General features: G+C 36.1%; 3 protein-coding genes across 3 annotated transcripts in view; all 3 read right to left on the bottom strand.

Moving 5' to 3' along the window:
- LOC311628469 (uncharacterized protein) overlaps positions 1-24,798 on the bottom strand; it is a gene marked incomplete at both ends in the record, with an annotated part of 47,163 nt that overhangs the window by 6,287 nt on the left and 16,078 nt on the right. Inside the window, one exon of the mRNA XM_084895690.1 lies at positions 2,267-2,447. Within this exon, the coding sequence (XP_084751816.1) occupies positions 2,267-2,447 (181 nt within the window). The remainder of the gene's footprint in view (positions 1-2,266; positions 2,448-24,798) is intronic.
- On the bottom strand, positions 3,302-4,255 carry LOC311628025 (olfactory receptor 5B12-like; the record flags this gene model as incomplete). Its single annotated transcript, XM_084894899.1, has 1 exon — positions 3,302-4,255. One exon carries the CDS (start codon positions 4,253-4,255, stop codon positions 3,302-3,304), a length of 954 nt encoding a protein of 317 aa, XP_084751025.1.
- LOC311628057 (olfactory receptor 5B3-like) lies at positions 11,755-12,690 on the bottom strand (the record flags this gene model as incomplete). The annotated part of the gene is made up of 1 exon (XM_084894934.1): positions 11,755-12,690. The coding sequence occupies one exon, from the start codon at positions 12,688-12,690 to the stop codon at positions 11,755-11,757; it is 936 nt and encodes a 311-aa protein (XP_084751060.1).

The following is a 24,798-nucleotide window of genomic DNA, read 5'->3' as shown; positions in this document are numbered from 1 at the left end:
GAATTTTCCAGTTTATCTAGGTGAAGCTCCTCATCACGCAGTACAAACTTTTAGAAAACAGAAATGACAAGTCTTTCCAGATAACATGGGCTTTGTTGTAATTAGTGGCAATAAAAGAGAACATAAGGGCTCCAACCCCTTTATATACTTCTGATGATCTCAAAAACCTATGTGGCCCAATGTGCCCCTACAGTTGTTAGGTGGTGAGTAATGGAGAGTCTTCAGAATATCAACATTAAAGGAGATTTTAAAACTTTCAAGGAAAATGCTAGATCAATATTATTTCCATTTTTTTCATGTCTCTTTCAATCTTTCTAATGCTTTCGTAACAAAGATGCCCTGACAAGACTATTGGTCCTTGATAAAAGAGATTTTTAAAATATGCCCACTACAGTATGTTATAGGATCAAACAATTGTTAGCTGAACTAAAATTTTAGGCTAGTGTTCCTAGGTTGCATGAATCTGGTGATTCTCAATGCTTTAGTATTGAGTCCTTGTTAAAGCACAAACATCTGGGCTGTATTCCTAGAGTTTCTGATTCTATAGGTCTAGATGGAAGAGTTCCTATAATTAACATTTATGAAAAATTCCAGGTGATGCTAATGCTATTGGTCTTTTAATAATGACCGTGAACCACTGCTCCCGGGCAGTGGTCAGAAACTCATTAGTCAACAGAGCCAAATATCAACAGTATAATAATTGAAATTTCTTTGGAGAGCCAAGTTTTTTAAACTTAAACTTTTTCTTCTAACGCCACTTCTTCAAAATAGACTCGTCCAGGCTGTGGTATTTTGTGGAAGAGCCACACTCAAGGGGCCAAAGAGCCGCATGTGGTTCGCGAGCTACAGTTTGCTGACCACGGCTCTAGGGTAACAGTTCTCAAAATGTGGTCTGCACTCTTTGTGGTCTGCACACAATACAGGGGTAGTTTAAGCATTAGGCAGTCTTCCTTACCCAAACTCTCTTATATGAACTTTATCTATTAGGACTCAGATAAAGAGTAGGTATGGATATATTTTTGTCTTTTGAACTGTGTTTTCTTTTTTCTCTGAAATTTAGAAACTAAATAAATTTTGCTTATATCCATCATCATCCAAAGTCACCACTGGCATTCTTGCTATCTCAGCTAATGAGTGATAATTATACAGATTTCTGGGCTCTACCATGGTATACCAAATTAGATTATTTGATTATTTGAAATTAGATCTTAGGATTCTGCATGAACAGTCTCAACATCATTTTTTAAAATTTCTTTATTGATTAAGGTATCACATATTTGCCCTCAACCCCCCATTCCAATCCCTCCCCCACTGATCCCCTCACCCCACTATTGTCCTTGATCATTGGTTGATCTCTCCCTTTTATCCCCACCTTCCCTTTGAGGTCCAACAGTCTGACCCATGGCTCCTTATCTCTGGGTCTGTTCTTGTTCATCAGTCTATATTGTTCACCATTTCCCCTAGATGAGTGAGATCATGTCCTACTGGAAATATACTTATAAGAATAAAACATGGAACAAGCAATAATCGTTATGCTGAAAGGCATATGAATCACTCTGTAGAGAGTTTCTTTCTGGGCCACCAGTTCTTTTGAGACCCAATTTCAATGTCAAACAGTTCCTTATGTGTACATGTCAGCAATGATATTTCAGTTCTGGATGGTGGGCAAATGGTGGTAATGCAGGACCAACCCTCTCTGGTTTGGTCCTGGGCAACCTGCAATGATACACAGCTGCTGTCTGCTATTATGGCAAGGCGCCATCAGTGTTTTCCATCTCTGGACTGCTTCTCTCCTGTCTTCATGGTTGGAGTAGTCCTGTCAATTCTTCTCTGTTGCTGGAATCCACATGGTCTTGGAGTTGTTTTCTGAAAATATAAAAATATACAAACATATTCTTGACCAAAAGTTAATAAAGGAATATTTTCTATAATTAACATCATTCTTAAGAGCATGAATGTTGGAGAACCAAGCTTCTATGCTATGTAACAAGAATCATAGAGGCAGTGCCCTGGGTAGTCTTGGATCTGTCTCTTGCTTCAACAACATTTGGACAGAACAGACCCAGGGATGCTCCTTCTTACAGACTCCGACCTCTCTCCTGCGTCTTGTCCAGTCACCACCTTCAGAAACACCTCTGGGACCAGCCAACACACCATTTTTGTTTGTTTTTCTGTCTTAACTCCTTATTGCTGAACAACCAGGAACTCCCAAACTCATCAGAACTTTTCCACCCAGGTGGAGGCTGCGGTCAACCACCTGGCCAACCTGCATCTGCCGGCCCCACACCTACCTCTCTCTGGACTTCCATTTTGACTGTGATGATGTGGCTCTCAAGGGTGTGGGCCCTTCTTCTGTGAGTTGGTGGAGAAGTACAAGGGCGCTGAGCATCTCTTAAAGTTTCAAAACAAGCTCGGTGGCCACATTCTCTTCCAGGATGTGCTGAAACCTTCCCAAGATGAGTGGGCAAAACTCAGGATGCCAGGGAAGCCACCCTAGCCTTGGAGAAGAGCCTGAACCAGGCCCTTTTGGAGCTGCATGCCCTGGGTTCTACCTGTGCAGATGCTTATCTCTGTGACTTCCTGGAGAACCACTTCCTGGGTGAGGAAGTGAAACTTATCAAGAATATGGCAACCACCTGACTAACATCTGCAGGCTGGCCAGCCCCCAGGCTGGGCGAGTATCTCTTGGAAAGACTAACCCTCAAGCATGACTAGGAGCCTTTGGAGCCCAGAAGCCTTTCAGAGGCCCCTCTGCATCCTCTGGTGTCTGGCTTTTACCTGAGCATCCTCCTGAAACTACTAGTCGTTCTTTTAACCACCCTGAAGCCCTCTTTCATGCATTGGACCAAATGAAACAATAAAGCTTTATGCAGAAGAAAAAAAAGAATCATCAAGTTCTTTTGAATTTTAGTAATTAAAAATATAACTGTGATGTCATATACTTAGGAGATACCTACAAAGCACTTCAGACTAATAGAGTGATATAGTGTGGAATTTGATAATACCTATGATTACAATCTTGATCTTAAGATAGAATATTATATTTCTGTGAAAATGCATTCAACATTTCTGCTACCTAGTCATATTCCCAAAACATGAATAGAATCAACCTCATTTGGAGAGAACTGCTCAGAAAAATTAAAGAAAAATATAATTACCAGTTCATCCAACTTTATTTGTGAAACAAGTAGATAAAGGCTTACTTCTCCTTTAAAAAATATAAGAATAATATAAATTCAAAAAATATTTATAGATGCTAGAAACCTATTAGAAGTTTCAATGGTTTGCATGCCATTTCTACTCAGTAGGCTATGCCCAGTGAAGACTTTGCTTTTCCAATCACTTTCTTGAATGCATTCTTGACCTCTTTGTTTCTTAGGCTATAGACCAGAGGGTTCAGCATGGGGATGACCATGGTATAGAATATGGATGCCATTTTGTCTGTGTCCATGGAATGACTAGAATTTGGCCGTAAGTACATGAACATGATTGTCCCATAGAAAATGGAAACAGTTGTTAGGTGGGATGCACAGGTGGAGAAGGCTTTCTTCTGTCCCTCAGTTGAGTGCATCTTCAGGATAGCAATAAAAATGAACAGGTAAGAGTTCAAGATAACCAAGAGAGTGAAAAAGACATTGAATGCTGCCAATGTGAAGAGCACAGTTTCGTTTGTGTTAATATCAGAGCAAGAGAGAGCCAGCAATGGGGGAATGTCACAGAAAAAGTGATTAACAACATTTGAATGACAGAAGGAGAGGTGAAAAGTGAAGACAACATGAATGCAAGATTCCAAGAGTCCACAGATATAGGGTCCAGTGACCAGTAAGGCACACACAGTATTTGTCATAGTGGTGGTATAATGCAAGGGTTTACATACTGCTACATGGCGGTCAAAGGCCATTGAGGCCAGGAGGAAACTTTCAGTGGTGGCAAAAGCTGCAAAGAAAAACATCTGGGAAGCACATGCATTATATGATATGGTCTTATCTCCTGTGAGAAAACCCATGATTACCTTGGGAGTGACAGCTGAGGCATAAACACAGTCAACCAGGGAGAGGTTACTTAGAAAAAAGTACATGGGAGTGTGGAGTTGAGAGTCCAACATAATCAACATGATCATCCCCAGGTTTCCAACCAGAGTAATAAGGTAGATGAGAGAGAAGACTATGAAGAGTGGGATCTGCATCTGTAGGGTATCTGTTAACCCCACAAGAATAAACTCACTCACCTCTGAAATATTCTCCATTAAAGTCATTCGGGAAACATCATGAAAAACATCTATGACAAAATGAGTGAACACAAGATAATGCTACTTGATTATCATAAGAATTGAACAGAGTCTCTTGTCAGATTCATGTCAAGGTCAGGAGCCTGTGTGCAAGAAATGGGACTAAATGATGGTTTGTGGTGGGTTGAATGAGGTGGTTCATCTAGAAGATGTGTGGAAGGACACTGGAATGTCCCTGTTAATTGGGGCTTCCATATTATGACTCTGATGCTTATTTCAGCTTACTGGATATCTAGTATATTCTATTACATCAAACCACAGAGAACTTTTTTTTCACTACTTTCCATATCTTTCAAGCACCTTGTCTAAGCTATACATAGAAAGCTTAATCAATAGAAAGTAAAATATAAGAAACATTTTGTCATTCATTGGTATGTGATGCGGATAAGCCCTGTCAAATACATTTCCCATTTCGGAGCGATATCTCACAAGATTGCTAATAATAGATGAAGATACACAGTAATTTGGAGCCCTGCTTTAGGGTCACCTACAATTTTATATCTAATTAACCAGGAATACTTACTACTGCTGCTACTATTAGACAAGGTAGAAGAAACATCATGAATAAAAGCACGGAGTGGTAAACACAATTGTGTAAACAGGCAATTATAAGCAGATAGGTATTAATAATAAGTAAAATACATGGCACAATTAAAATCTTAATTAGGGTTTAGTGTGAAAACATAATTGGTAGAAACAAGAGTGGTAGGATTGAGCCCTGAAAGAGAGAAAAAAAAATGTGTCAGATTATAGATATATTACAATCATTTAGAAGAGCCCAAGCTGACTGTTTACAAGTATAATACAAGAATATACTTTTTTTTCCTCCAATTTTACAGATGTGTCATTTACCGAAGAACAATTTAGATGGAATGCTGCCATGGGAACATTACTTACACTCTGTGATCTGTTTCATTGTCTATGAAATAGCCAGGTCATGTAATATCCAATGTATTATTATACAGAGCTGAAAAGATGAAATTAAATGACATGCATAGCCCTACTAACACAATGCCTGGCACATGGAATGCTAGTTCCCTCTTCTTCTCATTCTCCCACTCACTAGTTTTGCACATAAACCAGCTTTATACTAGGAGCTGGTGTTACACAATTCCTGACGTTTTAAGGGGGTAGAGACAAGTAGATCTATAAGTTAACTCCCAAAGTGATGTGCTACAATAAAAGTGTATATAAATGTTACAAAATGATCCTAAAAGTAACCAGAATATTCCAAGACACCCTACTGACAATGAGGTTACTTCCCCTGAGATTGGTTTATAAATTCTTACATGTCTGTGCTTGCTAGAGTTGGTCCAAATGCATAAATATGTGAATCTTATTTAATTTCTTTTTGGAAAAATTAATTTCTGTATTCTATCATGCACCAAGAATAGCCAATATATTAACTAAATTTCTTATCTGTACTATTTGCAGGTGTAAAAGGGCACAAAACAACTCCTTTTGACCCAGAAAGTATCAATCTAATGGGAAGGATTGTACTATAAACACAAGACCAATTTTAATTTTATTTTATTGATAATCAGCTAGGTCTGCCACTTGGCCAGAAGTTAATTCACAAGAAATTAATTAAGAAATTAATTCACAGCTCCTCTATATCGTTCATTGACTGCTATCTTGCTCTGATGTAAAAATGGATATGAAAATTTGTTGACAAGCATAAAAAATAACTACATTTTACATAATTTGGAAATTAACTCTTTATCTGATGTATCATTGACAAATATGTTCTCTCTTTTCATTTTGTTGATGATTTCCTTTGCTGTGCAGAAGCTTTTTAGTTTGACGTAATAATTTTTAAAAAGATAACAGCATTTTAAAAATCAGATAATCTAGGCCATTACTTTCATAATCTATCTCATCTCTTCTTGGTTACTATAAGAGATTTAGCCAACAATATTGACTATTCAAATTTTGCTGTTCCTAAAGAAAATGGCTTTACATTTGAGATCCCTAAATAGATGTTGAAGGCTTTATGAGCTCTGAAATTCAGAAAGAGAGATGACATTTGCACTACTTTAACTATGGCACATTCTAAATAAAAAAAAAATAGGAGGTGGAATATCCCTTTGGAGTCTAACCATCACCCCAATCATTTATATAAGACATCTGATGGCAATGAGCATGAAGATCTGGATGCTGTAAAGCAGCCTCATAGAGTGGAAAGAACAGCATATTAGGAGTGACAAGATGACTAGCTAACAGGGAGTCTATGGTCTAGCCATTTAACCTTTCTGGGCTTCATTCTCCTCATTTACAAAATAAAAACTGTTGGACCTTTTAGAGCCCTTTCCCATTCTAATTGGCTATGATTGTATGTTTCTTCATATTTACCTTTGTCATAGGAACAGACAAACGAAGGCTCAAAGGAGGAAGTATGGAAAACCTTCATGACCAGGTTATAGACCAGAAATCCACATCCAGAAACACTCCTTCCCCTCCTGTGGAGCTCTATGTAGTGGAACATAACTCACGAGTGTGCTCTTGCAAATATCAAGGCAGAGATGACAACAAATCTTATCACATCACAAATCTCAGGGGAAGCTTTTAGTATCATACAAGTGGGTCTCTCAGGAGGCTCCAATTCCAGATTGGCCCTCCTAACCTGACTGGAGATATCAGAGGATAATGTTTGTATGTTTTTTGTTTTTTGTTTTTTTTTTTTTAGCTGTGAGGACATGGGAGGGGAGAGGGAAGCTTAGAGAGAAGAGCCTTCACTCATCAAATCAGCAATGCTACGGCCAATTTAGGCCACAAAAATTAAAACTCACAGGAAACTCTGGTTTAGGTGATGTTAGGACCTCAAGCAAGCTTTTCCACATTTACTTATTTCTTAAAAGCCTAGAAATCTCCACAGAAATTTAAATAAACAAAATATAGCCATTTGTCTTAACACTACAGACCTGGTCTTGGGATGTTTGGGGGAATTATTTTTTGTATTTTTAGAACTAAGGGAATGGATCCATTCATTCCTTTAATTTCTGGCATCTGAATTCCAGAACTGTGAGAAATAAGTTCACATTGTTTTAAACTCTCAAGTTCATGGTAATTTATTACAGAAGCCATGAGAAACTAATACAAAATCTTTGCAGTATCAAAAACTGAATTTTATTGTCTAATTTGTCACTATAGAATGATCTAACAGGTAGTGTTGTCTGTGTGTTCTGTTTTTTTACAAACAAATGATGAGTCTTTTGCTTTACTTTACCTTATAATTTATTCATTCATCAAAATCTTACTGAGCCCTAACTTTTTTCTAGACATGAGTTTTTATTAGAGTACAAGTCAGAATTTGTTTTCAGTATTCATAGAACTTTTATTTTTCCCAGGAACACAAACCAAATAAATAAACACATGCAAATATAGATACACAATTTTAAATTTTGATCAAAATATGAAGGAATGATTGATAGAGTCAATATTGAGGAATTTGGCCAGTATAAGTTTGTTCATTAACTAAACCACCATTTTATTAGACTTTCTTGAGTTTTTCTATGCAATCAACATTTGACTAAATTCTGAGAATACAAACCTAAATGAGATAACATCATTGATCTTAAAGGGCTCCCTATTCAGTAGTACAGTAATTATAAATAAAAGAAATAAATTTTCAATAGTTATATGGAGAAAAGTGACAAAATATAGAGGAAAAAAACAAAAAATATGTAGGGAATGAAATGGAAAGAAAAGGAAATTAAATTTTTGAGCATTCTGTTTAAGCATTGTGGTATGTTTTGGCTTCATCAGTATATAATTTTGTGAGATAGGCATTATTTTCCCCCATTGATGCTCAGAACATTTAATTAACTTGCCCTGTATTAAAAAGCTGTATTTTTAGAACTTGGAATGGAATTCAGGTTGAACTATTTTCTGTCTCCCAGACCTGTGCTAATTTTATTTGTGTCAGCCATTTCCGTTATGATTTGGTGGTTGGTTGAGGATTCACAAATAAACCCTTGTGGTATTAAATTGTGTTAGAATAGTGTGACAGTTTTTCTCATTACATAGCCTCTCACTACTGACTTACTCCCAACAATATATAGATGGACTTTTAGCTTACTTCAATCTACATAGTTTGGAATTTCTGGAGTTCTTTCAACTAGTTCTTCCACTAACTAATGGAAAACTTTCTTATTAGTTAGTGTAAATAATACTAGATGTCATATAAGCAAATTCCAATATTTTAGTGCCAAGGTCACATAGGTTGTTTAATTAGTTAATCCATGAGTGACTCAGGACTGAGGCTTTTTAAATTTAGAGGTTTTGCTATTGTTGTAGTCTGAAACCTCTCTGGCCAACTGATGATACAGAATTAGAGTGAATTGAAGATCACCTGGAACATTTCATGAGAACACTGAAAGCACATGACTTATACACATTTAATTAACATGGCCTCAGTGAACTTCATACAGGGTGAGAAATTGAACCTAGCTATGTGTTTAGGTGTGAAAAGAAAATAGTTTGGAAAACAATTAACCTGCCTTTTCTATTGTACTGCTTCCATTGGCAAATATCTGTTTCACATTTCCTCCATACAGAGGTCATATTAGTCAACTCCGCTAGGAAGACTACCCAAAATTCAATTAATCATCACAGAAGTTTTCCATCCAGGCTATTGAATAGGTTAAACCAGGTGTCAGCAACCTATGGCTCCAGAGCCGCATGCGGCTCTTTTGAAGCTTTACTACGGCTCCGACAACTTGCAAGCCTGTGTGAAAATGAAGGTAACGTCTTACAGCCCTGATGTGCTGACACTGTGCACTGAGGTTCAGGAGCAAAAATCCCATTAACCAGGTAAATTAAATATTTTAATTAGCTATTAATTTGCAAAAATATATTTTACATTGTTAAGTGAAAAAGTCCTTTTTTTTTTTTCCAGATTGACAGCTAACTGCACGATCCGGTATATAGCATTAAGGTAAGAAACAATATATGCAGTGTTATATTTGTTTTAAATATCGCAATGGTTTTGCGGCTCCCAGGTTTTTTCTTCCTTCGGAAACAGGTCCAAGTGGCTCTTTATGTCTTAAAGATTGCAGACCCCTGGGTTAAACCATCCTTTCCATCTAGTCAAGATATGGCTCTTTATGTCTAGCAACTCATGAACTAAAAAGAAAACTTAACTCATTCTACATGCACATCCAGTAAATAAATAATGTTGGACTCGTGTAAAGATGAATAGAAAAAGTAAACCTCTCATTCATAACAGAATGTAATAAAATACACACTAGCCAGTTTAGAAATCTTGCTGAATTGACCTTAGAAAGGGCCATAAACCTGAGTATGGGAGCTATTTCTGTGAGATCTACTTTTCTCTGGTATAACTCAATTTTCTACTGTTCTCCTTGGGCCTTTGTTCCAACCATTTGAATGCTATTTTTTCTGATTCATTATTCTTCATTATCACTTTTAAAACATATCAAATACAAAACCATGCCCCACACAAAATTAACAAAGACTGTTTGTTCAGTAACTTGTGACAAAGGAAACCATCTCCAGTCCCTTTTATTTCAGTGGAGTTCAAGAGTATTAGAAAAGAGAGTAAGTTCATTGAGTAACATGAATAAATACCGAGTCATTGTATGATTGGCAAGAATTTTATTAAGGTAAGTTTTTTGAAAGTGGGAGAGATGTTCTAACTGGTCTCTGGTACATTTGTCAATCATTGGTTAGCTGTAAGTGGGCAGGTAAATAGTTTAGAGAATTTCAAAAGAGGAAGAGCTATTCAGGATTAGGGTGGAAAGTTTATTGAGACTACTAATTTCATGCCAGAAGTTGGGGTCATTATCAAGTGAATATTGGTGGTATTCTCCCCTTGGAGCATATTGAGTTTTTGCATTTTTCTTCTATCCATATAGTTTGGAATATCTGGAGCTTTTTCAATGCTCATTAAAATTATTTTCATATCCCAAGGCTCAAAGATTTATTCATGTTGAAAAAACAAATTAAGCCAATACTCAAAGGGACTTTATACTCAAGTTGAGGGAAGTAGATGAACAAGTGAATAAATGAATTCAAGAGCTGAATGTTGATGATGACTATGAAGAATAGAGCAATAAAATAAAATAAATCCATGGAATGGGAATGCCTGTTTTATAAAATAGTTCATGACAGGTCTATGCAATCTCCCTGAATAGGTAACATTTAACCAGTCCTCTGAAGTGAGTGTGGGAGTAAGCTATGTAGAGGAAATGGCAAATACGAAGAAGCTGAAATGAGGGCAAGGTTGGAGCTGCCCAATATTGTTAGAAACCAGGGTGAATGAAATAGGATGAATGGTAGGAAAGTGATAAGACATGATATAGTTTAACAAAAGTATGAATGAATGCATCAACCATTTCAATAAATGAAATTATTTCTAATGCCAATGCATTTTTTAAAAAAAGTAAAGAATTGGTATTCAAAAGATTAAAGTAAAAATGATTTAACCATCTCTCCATTTTTTATTAACAAATTTTAATGTTGACATTATTGCAGATATCTCTCTCCTCCTCCTGTGCCCCCTTTTGCCTATCTCCATTCATCCTTGTCTTTCTTTCCCTTGGTCCATAGGTATACATATATATTCTTTGGCTTATCCCTTCACCTTTATCACTTTTATTCAAATATGGGTATTTACTTGTGAAAACTTTCACATGCGTATGCTTTTTCTTCTCAAATAACTTAGTAATAACTGAAGCATTAATTTATTAAGTTGTTATAATTATTTAGCTCTGGGTAAAATATGCAGTTTAAAACATATACAACAAACTTTATTTAAAACTGTTCCTATTTTTTATGCATGTAAAATGATTGGGACTATTTCTTTTTTCTTCTTTTTAAAAAATATATATTTTATTGATTTTTTAACAGAGAGAAAGGGAGATAGAGAGCTAGAAACGTAAATGAGAGAGAAACATTGACCAGCGGCTTCTTGCACACCCCCTATCAGGGATGTGCCCGCAACCAAGGTACATGCCCTTGACTGGAATCCAACCTAGGACCTTTCAGTCCACAGACCAACGCTCTACCACTGAGCCAAACCGGCTTCGGCTTTTTTCTTCTTTTTTTAAATAGTGCACCCTTGAGTCAATAGTTCTTTTTCTTAAATAATATATTTTATTGATTTTTTTTTACAGAGAGGAAGAGAGAGACATAGAGAGTTAGAAACATTGATGAGAGAGAAACATCATTCAGTTGCCTCTTGCATACCCCCTACTGGTAATGTGCCTTCAATCAGGGAACATGCCCTTGACTGGAATTGAACCTGGGACCCTTGAGTCTGCAGGCCTATGCTTTATCCACTGAGCCAAACCGATTAGGGCTGATTAGGACTATTTCTTAACTAAAGAAATAAACAACATCAGGCAAATCCTTTGTTTTAATATCCCAAATGGTCATTAACATTTGAGTAATTGCATGGAGAAGATCTAAAAAGGATGAAATAACTTTGTAGATTCTATGCATTATTATGAAACAGATAATTTTGCCTTCTCAACAACCTTCTTAAATGCACTCTTGACCTCTTTGTTCCTCAGGCTGTAAACCAGAGGGTTCAGCATGGGGATGACCATAGAATAGAACACAGATGCGATTCTGCCTGTGTCCATGGAATGACTGGAACTTGGCTGTAAGTACATAAAGATGACAGTCCCATAAAATATGGAAACTGTAATAAGGTGAGAACCACAAGTAGACAAAGCCTTCTGATATCTCTGTCTTGAGTTCATCTTTGAAATAGTAATAAATATAAAGAGATAGGAAATCAAGATAACAAAAAGTGCAAAAAAGACATTAAAACTTGAAATAAGAATAAGAATCAGTTCACCAATATGGTTACCAGAGCAAGTCAGAGTCATGACCGCTGGGACATCGCAAAAAAAGTGGTGGATCACATTGGACAAACAAAAAGAAAGACAGAATGTGTCTCCAACATTAATGGAAGCATTCAGAAAGCCAAGGCTATAGCAGCCTATGGCCATACAAGCACACACAACTGTTGTCATGGTGGTGGTGTAACGTAGGGGTTTACACACTTCTGCGTAGCGGTCATAGGCCATTGAGGCCAAGAGGTAATTTTCCACCGTGGCAAAGACTATAAAAAAGAACATCTGAGTAGCACAGGCATTGTAGGAAATAACTTTGTCTCCTGTTAGAAACCCAGCCATCACCTTTGGAGTTATTGTTGAGGAGTAACACAAATCCACCAGAGACAGGTTACTGAGGAAAAAGTACATAGGAGTGTGGAGACGAGAGTCCAAGAGAATCAGCACCATAATCCCCAAATTTCCAGTCAGTGTGATGAGGTAGATGAGAGTGAACATGATAAAGAGGGGGACCTGCAGTTCTGGGTCATTGGTTAGTCCGAGGAGGATGAACTCAGTCACTTCTGTCTCATTGTCCATCAATGCAGAGAATCACAAATGCTCGGTGGCTATAAGAACAACAAATGAGAGTCCATACCATATGTATTATTTCATTATAGCAATAACTTGTATTTTAAGATTACCCACATAAAAATCGGCTTGACAATAAAACTTAGTGCATTCATTGTGTACAGGTTTATGTTATGTTGAATCTTAAGGGTCTTTATGGAAAGTTTCCCTAATTTCAACTTTTATAAGTTTGTAAATTGAGATATAGAAAACCAAATAACTTGATGAATGGCTTCTTCAGAGTGAATATATCTGCCAATTCTCTTTTCCTAAGCCTAGTAAAAGCACATGCATCCTTGCTCACATGCCAAAAACTGCTCCAGACACTTGAAAAGTATATTCATTATATTCTCTGAGATCATTATATGTTTACTAGAGGCCCAGTGCACGGATTTATACACTGGTGGTTTCAGGTCTTTGTGCAAGGGTTTTAAAGTTTTAAAGCCTTCATCTTCAATTTGCCTTTTCTCATACTAGGGCCACTGAGATTTTCTGTGTCTCCAGTTCCTCCAGTTCCTTTCCTCACCCATAGTATTGGCTGCCCTGGCAATTATATGTGAGCCATCATTTTGCTTAATTCTTTGAAATCCATACTTTAGCTTGAGACAGTCATTTTTTCTTAAATTCATTGTTTCTCTAATTACTGCCATCTCATAACAGAACCACAGAGATCAGTGTTGAAAGTTGCTTGTTTATGGTATGTCTTAAGCTTATAGATCTATTTTGGTGGCAAGTGCTATGTTGTAAAATATTTTATTTGAATCTGTTCTCTGTAGGAACAGTATTTTAAATCTTTTTATTTCAATTTGAAAGGTATCCATCTTCTGCTAACTACTCACATCTTTCTCCTAAAACATTTAAAAAATCTTCTTCACTTTTAAAATTTTTATTCGATTAATTGGGGTGACATTTATTAATTGGTTAATAAAATTATATAGGTTTCAAGTGTATAATTCTATAATACATCATCTGTATATGTATGGTACATTTACCACCCAAAGTCAAGTCTCCTTCCACCACCATATATTTTACCTCCGTTACTGTTTTCTATCCCCCATACCTTTCTCCTAAAACTTTTAAAAATTCACTTCCCAAGCCAGTTCATCACATTTTCCAACTTTAATACACATGACAAATTTTACCATATAGTACATTCTACAAGGAATAAGACTATGCGTGTGTGTGTATGCTTGTGTGTGTGTAAAATATGTAGCATTATTATTCCTATTTTATCATCAAGAAAATTGAAGATGTGGGAAGTTGTGTAATGCTCTAAAATTACACAGCTCTTACAAGAAATCATTGTATGAGCTATGTAATCCACTTTTTATCTAATCAAAAATCTATGCTTGAAAGCTAGATTGGAAATGACTGAAAAGATGATTAAATATTTGAGAATAAAGAGAACTCTTGTTGAGTTCTAGCTAACAAGGGAAAAGTTCTTAATCATCTTTTAATTTTACTTCAAAATTAGCCAAGTTACAAATGACATAGCTGGTATTAAAATGCTTTTCATATAGTAGAAACTGCTGTGGATTTTTGCTAGGGTTGGAGGGTAGGGTAAATGCTAAAGCCCTTTCAATTTGTGTAAGAATTTGAGATACCAGGTTTTATAAGCATATTTGTTCATAAAGCACATATGAAAAGAAAGGGTCATTGTTTGTAACCATTCACTGTCTACCTATGTAGATGAACTATCAATGAGAAGCATGAGATTACAGCGACAAGTTTAAAATGTAATTTGGAATTTGTTAGTTCAGATTAGGCACACTTGTAGTTTAAAAATCATTCCATGCTTTTGCTTTTCTAGTGTATTTGTTAGTTCCCCCCCCCCTCATTTAAATTTCATTTTTTCAACTATAGATTAAATTGTAAAGTATATGAGTGTGTGTGTGTGTTACATCTAATGAGAGGGTCAACATTTGGTGAACAAGATGATATTACTACTTGATCAATCACATTATCACCTATATTATTATTTTTGTTCATATATTTAGGGAGGCAGGCAGATGTTTTATAAGTCTCAGTAAACTCCCATTTCTGACATTTATAGCCCAATCTCATCTTAGTATATAAAAAAAATATTGAACATATCTGTTTTGGCTTCCAAATAACTCAGAGGAAGTATAGCTGTCCCACTGCTTTTGCATGAATTACATTTCTCACTAAAAATATTCACTATTCTTTTAAAAATTTTTTTATTGATTAAGGTCTCACATAATTGTCCTTATTCCCCTATTCCCATCCCAAACCCCCCCTAGAAATGCCCCCCCCAATTCCCGTTGTCCATGGCCACTGGCTAGGCCCATATGTATGCACAGAAGTCCTTTAGTTGATCTCTTCCCCTCTTAACCCCATCCTCCCTTACTTTCCCTCTGAGGTTTGAGAGTTTGATCGCTGATTCTCTTTTTCTGGGTCTGTTTATGTTGTTCATTTTTTCCTCTAGATGTGTGAGATCATGTGATCCAAGAAATACCCTTGTAAGAACCTAAATTGCAACAAGCCATAATGGTTATGCTGAGAGGCAAATGAATCAGTCTGTAGTGAGTTCCTTTCTGGGCCAACAGTTCTTTTGAGTCCCAATTTCAAGCTCATTGATTCTTTCTTTTGCTTGATCAAGCCTGAGTATAAAGCTATTTTTTTTTTTTAGTTCAATCATTGTATTCTTCAACTTCTGAATTTGTTTAGTTCTTTTCCATGGTTTATATAACTTCTTTTAAACTTCTCATTTTGTTTATGTATAATGTCCTGATTTTGTTTAGTTGTCTCTATATGTTCTCTTATAATGCAACAAGATCCTTTAAGGTAACTATTTTGAATTCATTTTCTGCCAATTCACAGATTTCTATTTCTTTAGGATCAATGACTAATTCATTTTTTTCTTTTTGTTGGGTCACATTGCCCAACTTCTAGCATAGTTTGTGTTGCCTATGCATTTGATGAAACAGTAACCTCTCCCAATCTTTATGTAATGATATAAATAGGACAAGACTTTCCCCCAACTAGCCAACCTAGAGTCTCTAGGAACTTCTTAAGCCCTTTTTAATGGATGTACACCCCCCCCCCCCCTTGTCTCTCCTCGAGAAGCCATGTTCGTGACCTTCCCTCCAGTCTCACAGAACTGTGCTGGTGGAAGTCAGACACTCACTCCTTTTCTCTGACGCATTAGTAAGCTGGGCCACTGGATGTATATATATTACAGTCCTCTCCATTAGTCTTGGGGAAAAGATGCAGAGTATTCACCTTTTCCCAATATCACCTAGTCAGGCCAGTTGTAGTAAACCACTTGCCTCTGTGTTGTTGGGTAACCTACTGTAATGCTGTGCACTGAAAGGCCAAGGACTTTGGATGAATGTTCCTGACTAAAAAAAAAAAAAAAAAAAAAAAAATCTGAGATGTTCTAAATATAATTTACAGTAGTCAGAGAGTGAGAGAAAGAGACAAAACAGCCTGTTAACAGCTGTGGTCCAGCCCTGACAAGAGATTGTTTATGTTCATATTCCCACATATCTTTTAGAAATTAGGATTGAGTTCCAGATGGCTATTTCTGTAATTATCCAAAAGAAAGGATAGTCAGGTGCCACAGAACCAAGGAAACTCCATGCTTATTTACCCATGAGCTTTATGGAGTCTACTGCAGACTTTGATGGCCTATCCCAGAACTATCCCCACTTCTCCCTCCCCAATGTAGCTAATGTAAATCCTTCAGATGACTTACATCTTTCTCACCCCTGCTTGATGTATAAAACAATTGTAAGACTCCTGGACATCGGATATGTTGTGTTTTCTACCTAATCATGCTGTTGGAGGTTCAGACTCTATGCTCTAAGACCAGTATTCTTTTCTTTTCAGCAATCACCTAATAAAACATTTCTTTTACAGACTTTTGTTCAGGAAAGTTTGATTTAGCTGTCCATATCTACCCCCACACCCCTCTGTGTGTCTCCTCAGAGCTGGGCTGTAACTGATGGAAGAAGGAACTGACATGGATAAAATAAAATTGCTCTTTTCCTCAGTTTCAATGTAGCTCTTTTTCAGTACCTTATCTTAGGTACTGCTGCTACTTAACTGTATTTTAGATCTCCCATAAAGAAATTTTGGTTCAAATATTATTGCTAAATTTGTATATCTGTGGGGAGATGAAGGCTGGGACTTCCCATTCTTCATATTGCTGTCACACTAATAAATCACTTTAATAGAATGATGGATACAACACATGCTCATCTCATTAATTCATAAAGAATATTTGAAGAAATGCTTTTTATAAGTGTTCTTCCAGGGATTTGTAAGAAAGTTGAGTAGACAGGGCAAAACACCGACCCCAACATTGGAGAGACAGGCAAGTGAATACAGGGAGTCACCGCTTATCAGAGGAGAAAATGGCATGAACAGAAAATGGCAAGTGAACCAGCATCAGGATAGGAAAACCTAAACTATACTGACGAATTGTTGGAGGCTCAGGGTGGACAACTCTGAGAACTAAAGATGGTGGGAGATATAGTGACAAAAGATTTCCACAATTTGTAAGATTCACCAGGAACTCAATCAGGTATTCACAGTAGATACTATAGAAGAATCCCATTGGGCTGCTGGTAGAGGGAGGGGTAAGGAATCATTGTGATTAGAATTATCCAGACCAGGAATTTAAATAACTACCATTTATATGCTAATGGTTCTAATGGATAAAGTAGACAGCATACAAGAACAGATGGAAAATGTAAGCAAAGAGATAGAAGTCACAATAAAGACACAAAGTGAAATGCTAGACTGACACTATTAAACTTCAGGACTTACTACATAATCAAAACAATATGGTATTGGTGAGAGAATACACAAATAGATCAATGGAACAGAACAGAAAGCCCAGAAATAGACCTATATACTAGTATGTGTGACCAACTGATCTTTAACAAAGGAGCAAAGACAATAAAATAGAGAAAATTCTTTTAATAAATGGTGCTGGAATCACTGGACATCCACATGCAAAAAAAAAAAAGTATCTAGATACAAACCTCATACCCTTCATAAAAAATTTACTCAAATGGTATCATAAATAGAAATGTAAAATTATAAAACTCATAGAAGATAGGAGGGAAAAAACCTAGATAACCTTAGATATAATGATGTCTTTGTAGATACAACCCTAAAGGCATGATTCATGAAAGAAGCAATAAGCTGGATTTCATTAATATAAAAAATTCTCTGCGAAAAACAACGTCAAGAGAGTAGAAAAACAACACAAACTTAGAGAAATACTTGCAAAACTACATATCTGATAATAAATGGTCATCCCAAATACAAAAAGGATTCTTAAAAATTCAAAGGGAAGGTGTGGGTGGGAAGAGACCCATCAAAGAACTTGTGTGCATATATGTTTAACCCAGGGACTCAGACAATAGGGTGGTGAAGGCCTGGAGGGGAGTGGGAGCATGTCAAAAGGAGTCAATGGAGGAAAAGGGGGGACAGGTGCAGTATTTTCAACAATAAAATTTTTTAAATTTTAAAATGTAGTCTTGATAGCTTTTACATTTTAATTATTTGCACTAAACTATGATTGCTTTAGGTTCCTTACATGTTATGCAATTTTACCAGGAGACACTCTGCCAATAAGAATTTTTGTTAACACTTTAGGAACAGCTTTTTGTACAGTACAATCAGTTTTTCTAGAATATTCGTTTATAAAATAAAATGATAAAAGTAAAAACAGACAAAATAAAACTTAATAAAAAATTCAAACAACTTGATTATAAAAGAGGCCAAAGACTTTTTTTTTTTATTCTTTCTTTTTTTTTATTGTCTAAAGTTTTACATTTGTTTTCTTTTTCCCCAAATGATCCCCTCTTCCCCCCAGCTATTCCCACCCAGGCAAGCCCCCACTGACTCAGTGCCTATTGGATATGCTAATATGCTTGCATACAAGTCCTTCCGGGTAAAGGCTTTAACAGACACCTCACAAAAAAAGATAACAAATGGCAAATAAACATTTTAAAAGATGGTCCACATCATACATACATTCAGAGGGAAATGCAAATTAAAACAACAATGGAATACCACTATATGCATATTAAAATGTCCAAAATCCAGATCGTTGACAATACCACATGCTGGTTAGGATGTGTAGCACCAGGAACTTTTGTACTCTTACCATACAATTCAGCAATTGTCCTCCCTGGTATTTACCCAAATGAGTTGAAAACTTACGTTCTACACAAAAACCTGAACATGAATGTTTAAAGCATCTTTATTCATAATTGCCCAAACCAGAGGCAACCAAGATGCTCTTCATTAGATTAATGGATAAACTGTGTACAATTTATTCAATACTAAAAGGAAATGAACTATCAAGCCATGAAAAGACACAGAGGAACTTTAAAGGTGTATTACTATATGGAAGAAACCAATCTGAAAAGGCTATGTACCATATGATTCCAACTATAGGACATCTGGTAAAGGAAAAACTATGGAGACAATAAAAAGATCAGTAGATACCAGGAGTTTGGGGAGCTAGGAATGACTAGATAGAACAGTAAAAATACTCTGTCTGATATAATAATGCATTCAATTCATCACACATTTATCAAAACCCATAGCATGTATAAGACAAAGAGGGAACCCTAAGGTAAACTGTGAAATTTGGGTGATTGTTTTATCTTTCTGACAATTGTAATGTGAACATGATTCCACAAAATGACTCAGTCAAGGCAGAAATGGTAGTTCATTTAAGATGTGATATTTATGTATTTCTCAATAAAGTGTGCCAGAGTATATACTTTTATTTAAAAGTACATGAATTTTTCCTTCTATTCAGGATCTTAGAACAGTTATTCAACAAAATAAATATTTATGATTGGACATAACTTTATGTTTAATATATATATTAACTGCTTAAATTATTTTATTTTATTTTATTTTTATTAAATTATTATCTGTGTACATATCTTACTATTGCCCCCTCCCCCCCCCTCTGCTAAAATTATTTGAATTAAAAACTAGAACTTACCTCTTACAAATTTCCTACTCCAGTGTGAATATCCACATGGGACACATACATGTGCCTTTGTTCATCAGCTTGTTTTTGCCCCTTTTAACATGTAAGTTTGCATTAGCAGATGGTAGATGAAATGTAAGTGGGTGCATGCAGGAGGCAACTGATTGATGTTTCTCTCTCATACCAATGTTTCTCCCTCTTCCTCTCTTTCCCTTCCTTTCTCTCTAAAATCAATAAAAAGTAAAAATGTTAAAAAAGAATCCAGATATTTGAACCAATGTAAATGTCCTATAAGTGGGAAGTGTTGAAATAATCTATAATCTATATAAATGGAACACCTTTCAGCACTCCTATCTAATGAAGAGGGACTATGCTAATTGACCCTCATGCCATCGCAAAGATGATGGCACTCACAGTCAATGAGGAGGGAATATGCTAATTGATTGCCCCGTCCTCAAAGATGGTGGTGCCCATAGCCACAAGATGGTGGCACCCATACCCTTAGCCCCACTGGGGTAGCAGGTGTGAAGGCTTGCCCTGCCAGCAGTAGCAGCAGCAGAGATGTGATTGGAGTGTTGCCTTTCCCTGATCACCAGGTCACCTCCAGTCTCTGAGGGTTCCCGGACTGTAAGCGGGGGCAGGCCAGGCTGAGGGACCCCTTTCCCCCCAAGGGCATGAATTTTCATGCCCTGGGCCTCCAGTAATAAAAATATTTTGCCACTAATATATATTATGGGTTAAATTGTGTTCCTCAAAAATTAATTTGTTTTACTTAGCATAGGGACTGGGTAAGGGAGATGAAGGGGGATATATGGGGATAAATGGTGATGGAAGAGATTTGACTTGGGATGGTAAACACATAATACAGTTTATAGGTAATGTGTGGTAGACTTGTGCTCCTGAAACCTGTATGATTTTGTTAACCAGTGTTACCACAATAATTTTACTAATAAAAGAAAAAATTCATTTGTTGAAGTCTGACCCACATTACTTCAGAATTTGATCTTATTTTGGAAAGCTTTTTGCAGATTTAATTAAGTAAGATTAAGTCATAATGGAGTAGGGTAAACTTCTAATCCAGTATGACTCATGTCCTCTTAAAAAGGGAAAATTTGGATGGTGACATCAGAAGATTTGGGCTCTCCCCTTGAGGTTTCAAAAATTGGTATAGGATAATTCAAAAAAGTATTCTATGCTCAACACACAAATATGTCTGAGAGATCCACATAGTGAAACATCTGAAGGTGGACAAGTGAGAGCTAACTTGTGAGGGGAGAAGGGAGAAGAGCTGAGAGTGTGCCAAAGACTCAGCACTCATATGTGGAATATAAAACTGAAAGGTACAAATGCGCAAATAAGAAAAACAAACAAACAAAAACTCATAGACACATTTTGCAGTATTGTGGTTACCAGAGTGAAGGGGGTGGGGTAGAAACAAGGATCAAATGCATGGTGACAGAAGATGATTTAACTTTGGGTGATGGCCACACAATGCAATATATAATATATATAATGCTATATATATAATATATACATTATATATAATAGAAATGTACACTTAACACTGATATAATCTTATTAACCAATGTCACCCCAATAAATTTAATTTAAAAAGAAAACAGGGAAATTTTAACACAAGTAGTCACAAAGGGAGAACAATTTGTGAAGATGAAGATAGAATCATGGACATGCAGCAAAAATCTAGAAATTCCAAAGGCTGCCAACAAACTACCCAAAGCTTAGAAATAGACAAGAAACAAATTCTTTCATATAATCACAAGGAACCAACAGAACAGCCCTGCTAACACCTTGATCTCAGGCTTGTAGCCTCCAGTAATATTGAGAAAATAAACGTGTGTTATTTAAGCCACCCAGTTTGTGGTACTATTTAATGATTGTCCTAAGAAATTAACATATTTAGTGATCTGAGTGGATCTCAAATACAACATGCTAATTGAAACAAGCCAGATAGAAGAGATATATACTCTAGGGTTTTATGTATAGGACATTATTGCAGAGATAAACTTATATGGACAAAACAGTAAGTGGTTGGTGCAGTGGGTGGGAGAAAGGGTTGATCACAAAGAAAAGATCAGAGGTTCAGCTTGGATGATGGAACTCTTCTATATGATGACTGTGGTAATGGTTACATAACCATATACATTTTACCAAACTTGAAGATTTATACACTAAAGACTGTAGATATCATTGCTGCTTATAAATTCTATTTTAATTAAAAATAGGAAAAAATAAATAACAAATAATATGAAAACATGTGTGCACTCTCATTATATCCAGCCCTAGGTTCCTACAGGCAACTTAATTGTTTCTTTTCTAAGCCCTTGGGATGAGAGCTATAGAAGTCCTCACAGGGAACAGCCCCAAACCATTCCATGTCTTTATGGCTACTTTCTGATTCCCATGGTTAGCCTCTGAAATCCCAATATGATTCAACATTACATCATTTTAAAGTGCTTAGCCCCTTTTGCTGTTATTTATGCACTCTAAATAGATGTGGGCCTTCCCTTGGACTTCTGATTTGAGGATTTGCTAAGAGCCTGCAATCTTGGCCAAAGGAAACATCTCAAGTTGAATATTCTATTGATTGACTTTAAAATGATAACCTCTTTGTTTTACACAGCTTTCTTCATTTGCTATTTCCAGGCACAATTCTGTAAATTATGTAGGAGTGGTAATTTTGTTTTTTATTTTAGAAGCAAGACGACAAGTGGTTCCTCCAAAAGCACAGTAAGTATTAATGGTGGGTTTAAAACTTGTACCCAGGTTTCTGAGGTTTCTGACTAATGTTGAGGTTTTCCTCCATCTTTACTTGTAGTAAAGATCTTAGATTCTTTTGACCAGTATCTATTAGAAAACTTCACCATGAGAATATATACATTATTCCATGGTTAGATTTCAGCTTTCAGAACCACTTGTCAGGATTGACTGTGCCTTCCATTTCAGCAGTAAGGTAAGCTTCTATGTTTCATACACATTTTTTAGTGTGAACTGAAATTTATGCAAAATCTGTGGGGCAACTATACCTGCTATGAGCTTTTTGAGCACATAACTAGTAGATTTGAATTTTTTTTCTAAAACAGTGAATTGAGACTGGAGTTTAAATTCAAAACTTCATCAGTAAGATGTACAGTGATACTTATGAAATAACATTATGTTGCTTTCCTAAATATGATTAGTAAAAAAAAAAAAGTAATGGTTCTAATGAATGAGTCGTAATTTAACCTTATTTACTATCTGTTGTGCTTTTACCAAAGGTTTTAAAAAAAAGTAGAAGAGAGTGAAATAATCTTCCTTTAAACTACAGAAGAGTTGCAAATGAATTAGCAAGATCCATTGTAATCTTTTCCTCATAATTTCATCTTTACTATTACTAGCATATCTACAAATGTTGATGGTGAAAGGCTAAATGTATAGCTTTTGATTTGGTCACAAATGGATTTGAACTTTAATTTAGGATTTTCTTCATACTATCTGTGCAATTGTAGAGCTTTACATAGCTTCTCAAGTCCTCAGTTCTCTTAATGGTAAATTTAAAATTATAGTATCACATATCTTGCAATATTGTGAGGATTAAATGAAAAGATTTGTTTATGTATATAAACATATGTAAACACATCCCTTGCCGAGACCGGTTTGGCACAATGGATAGAGCGTCGGCTTGGGGACTGAAGGGTCCCGGGTTCGATTCCGGTCAAGGGCATGTACCTTGGTTGCGGGCATATCCCCAGTAGGGGGTGTGCAAGAGGCAGCTGATCGATGACTCTCATCGATGTTTCTAACTCTCTATCTCTCTCCCTTCCTCTCTGTACAAAATCAATAAAATATATTTAAAAAAAAAAGAATTTAACCAAACACATCCCTAAATATAATTTCATATCCCTATAGCTTTTACTATTTGCAGAACATATTACATTCTACAAGTGTTTTTGATTGTCAAAAGTTGACTTCAGGGGCTTGTTTTGTAAAGTGAAGATGTGAAAGAGTTAGGACAATGGTAGAGAATAATGATTAACGAATGATGTGTCCTAAAGACCTCAACTTCAGATTAAAATATTTAAAACATTGTTCTGACTCAAGAACATATTTATATAAAAACTTAAACATGAATTCCAACACTAAAACAGTCCTGGAGGCTAAAAGCAGCCATCAATTTAGGAACTTTAAACCCTGACCTCCGTTATTCACCTATGAGATGATCTCAATGGAAGAAAATATTGAGTTTAAGAAAGGAGACTCTTGCCTGGTCAGAGTGGCTCAGTTGGTTGAGCATTGTCCTATGAATCATGAAGATGCAGGTTTGATTCCCAGTCAGGACACAAACCTGGGTTGTGAGTTTGATCACCCCTTGGAACATGTAGAGAAGGCAACCAATTGATGTTTCTCTGTTAAATTGATCTCTTTCTTTCTCTCTCCCTTTCATTAAACATGTCCTTGGGTGAAAATTAAAAAGAAAGAAAGAAAGGAAACTCTTTCAATTCATGTTAATATATGAATTTTTAAAAAGAAATTAAACCAAAGAGTGGATTATATGGGATGGCTAGAATAGCCACTTATGGTGACCCAGACAGACAGAGAAACACCAGAAATACTAGTATCTCAGTGAACCAAGTGTATGAGAAAAAGGATATCAGAGAGAGAAGTTGCAAGACTTCAAACTCATTCACACCTGAATCCCTAAATTTTATTAGCCACTTTTTTCTAACAAACATAATGGCTTTCACTTCCTCCTGATAATAATATAATAGCTAACTCTTACCAGGCTATACTAGACACCCAAACTTTCATTCATTGTATTTAATCTACCATTTTAATTAATTCTCACAATAATACCATGGGATTCATTTCATTACAATCTTCACTTTGTATGTGGAGAAAATCAGGTTTGGGTACTTAGATTGAACACAAAACTCTTGGGTAGTAAATGATAGAACTGATATTTTGCTCATCTTAGAACCCAAGCCCTATACCCAGTGCTCTATGTCTTCTCCTCAGAATTGTCACTATTAGTTCTACATCCCCCTGTTTCTCCACTTACCCATCCACCATGCATATAAGTCTCAGCTACTTAA

Source organism: Pipistrellus hanaki, assembly GCF_964339955.1.
Source record: "Pipistrellus hanaki genome assembly, chromosome: 9".
In the NCBI taxonomy this organism is placed as follows: Eukaryota; Metazoa; Chordata; class Mammalia; order Chiroptera; family Vespertilionidae; genus Pipistrellus; species Pipistrellus hanaki.
This window is presented reverse-complemented; position numbering and strand designations above follow the sequence as displayed.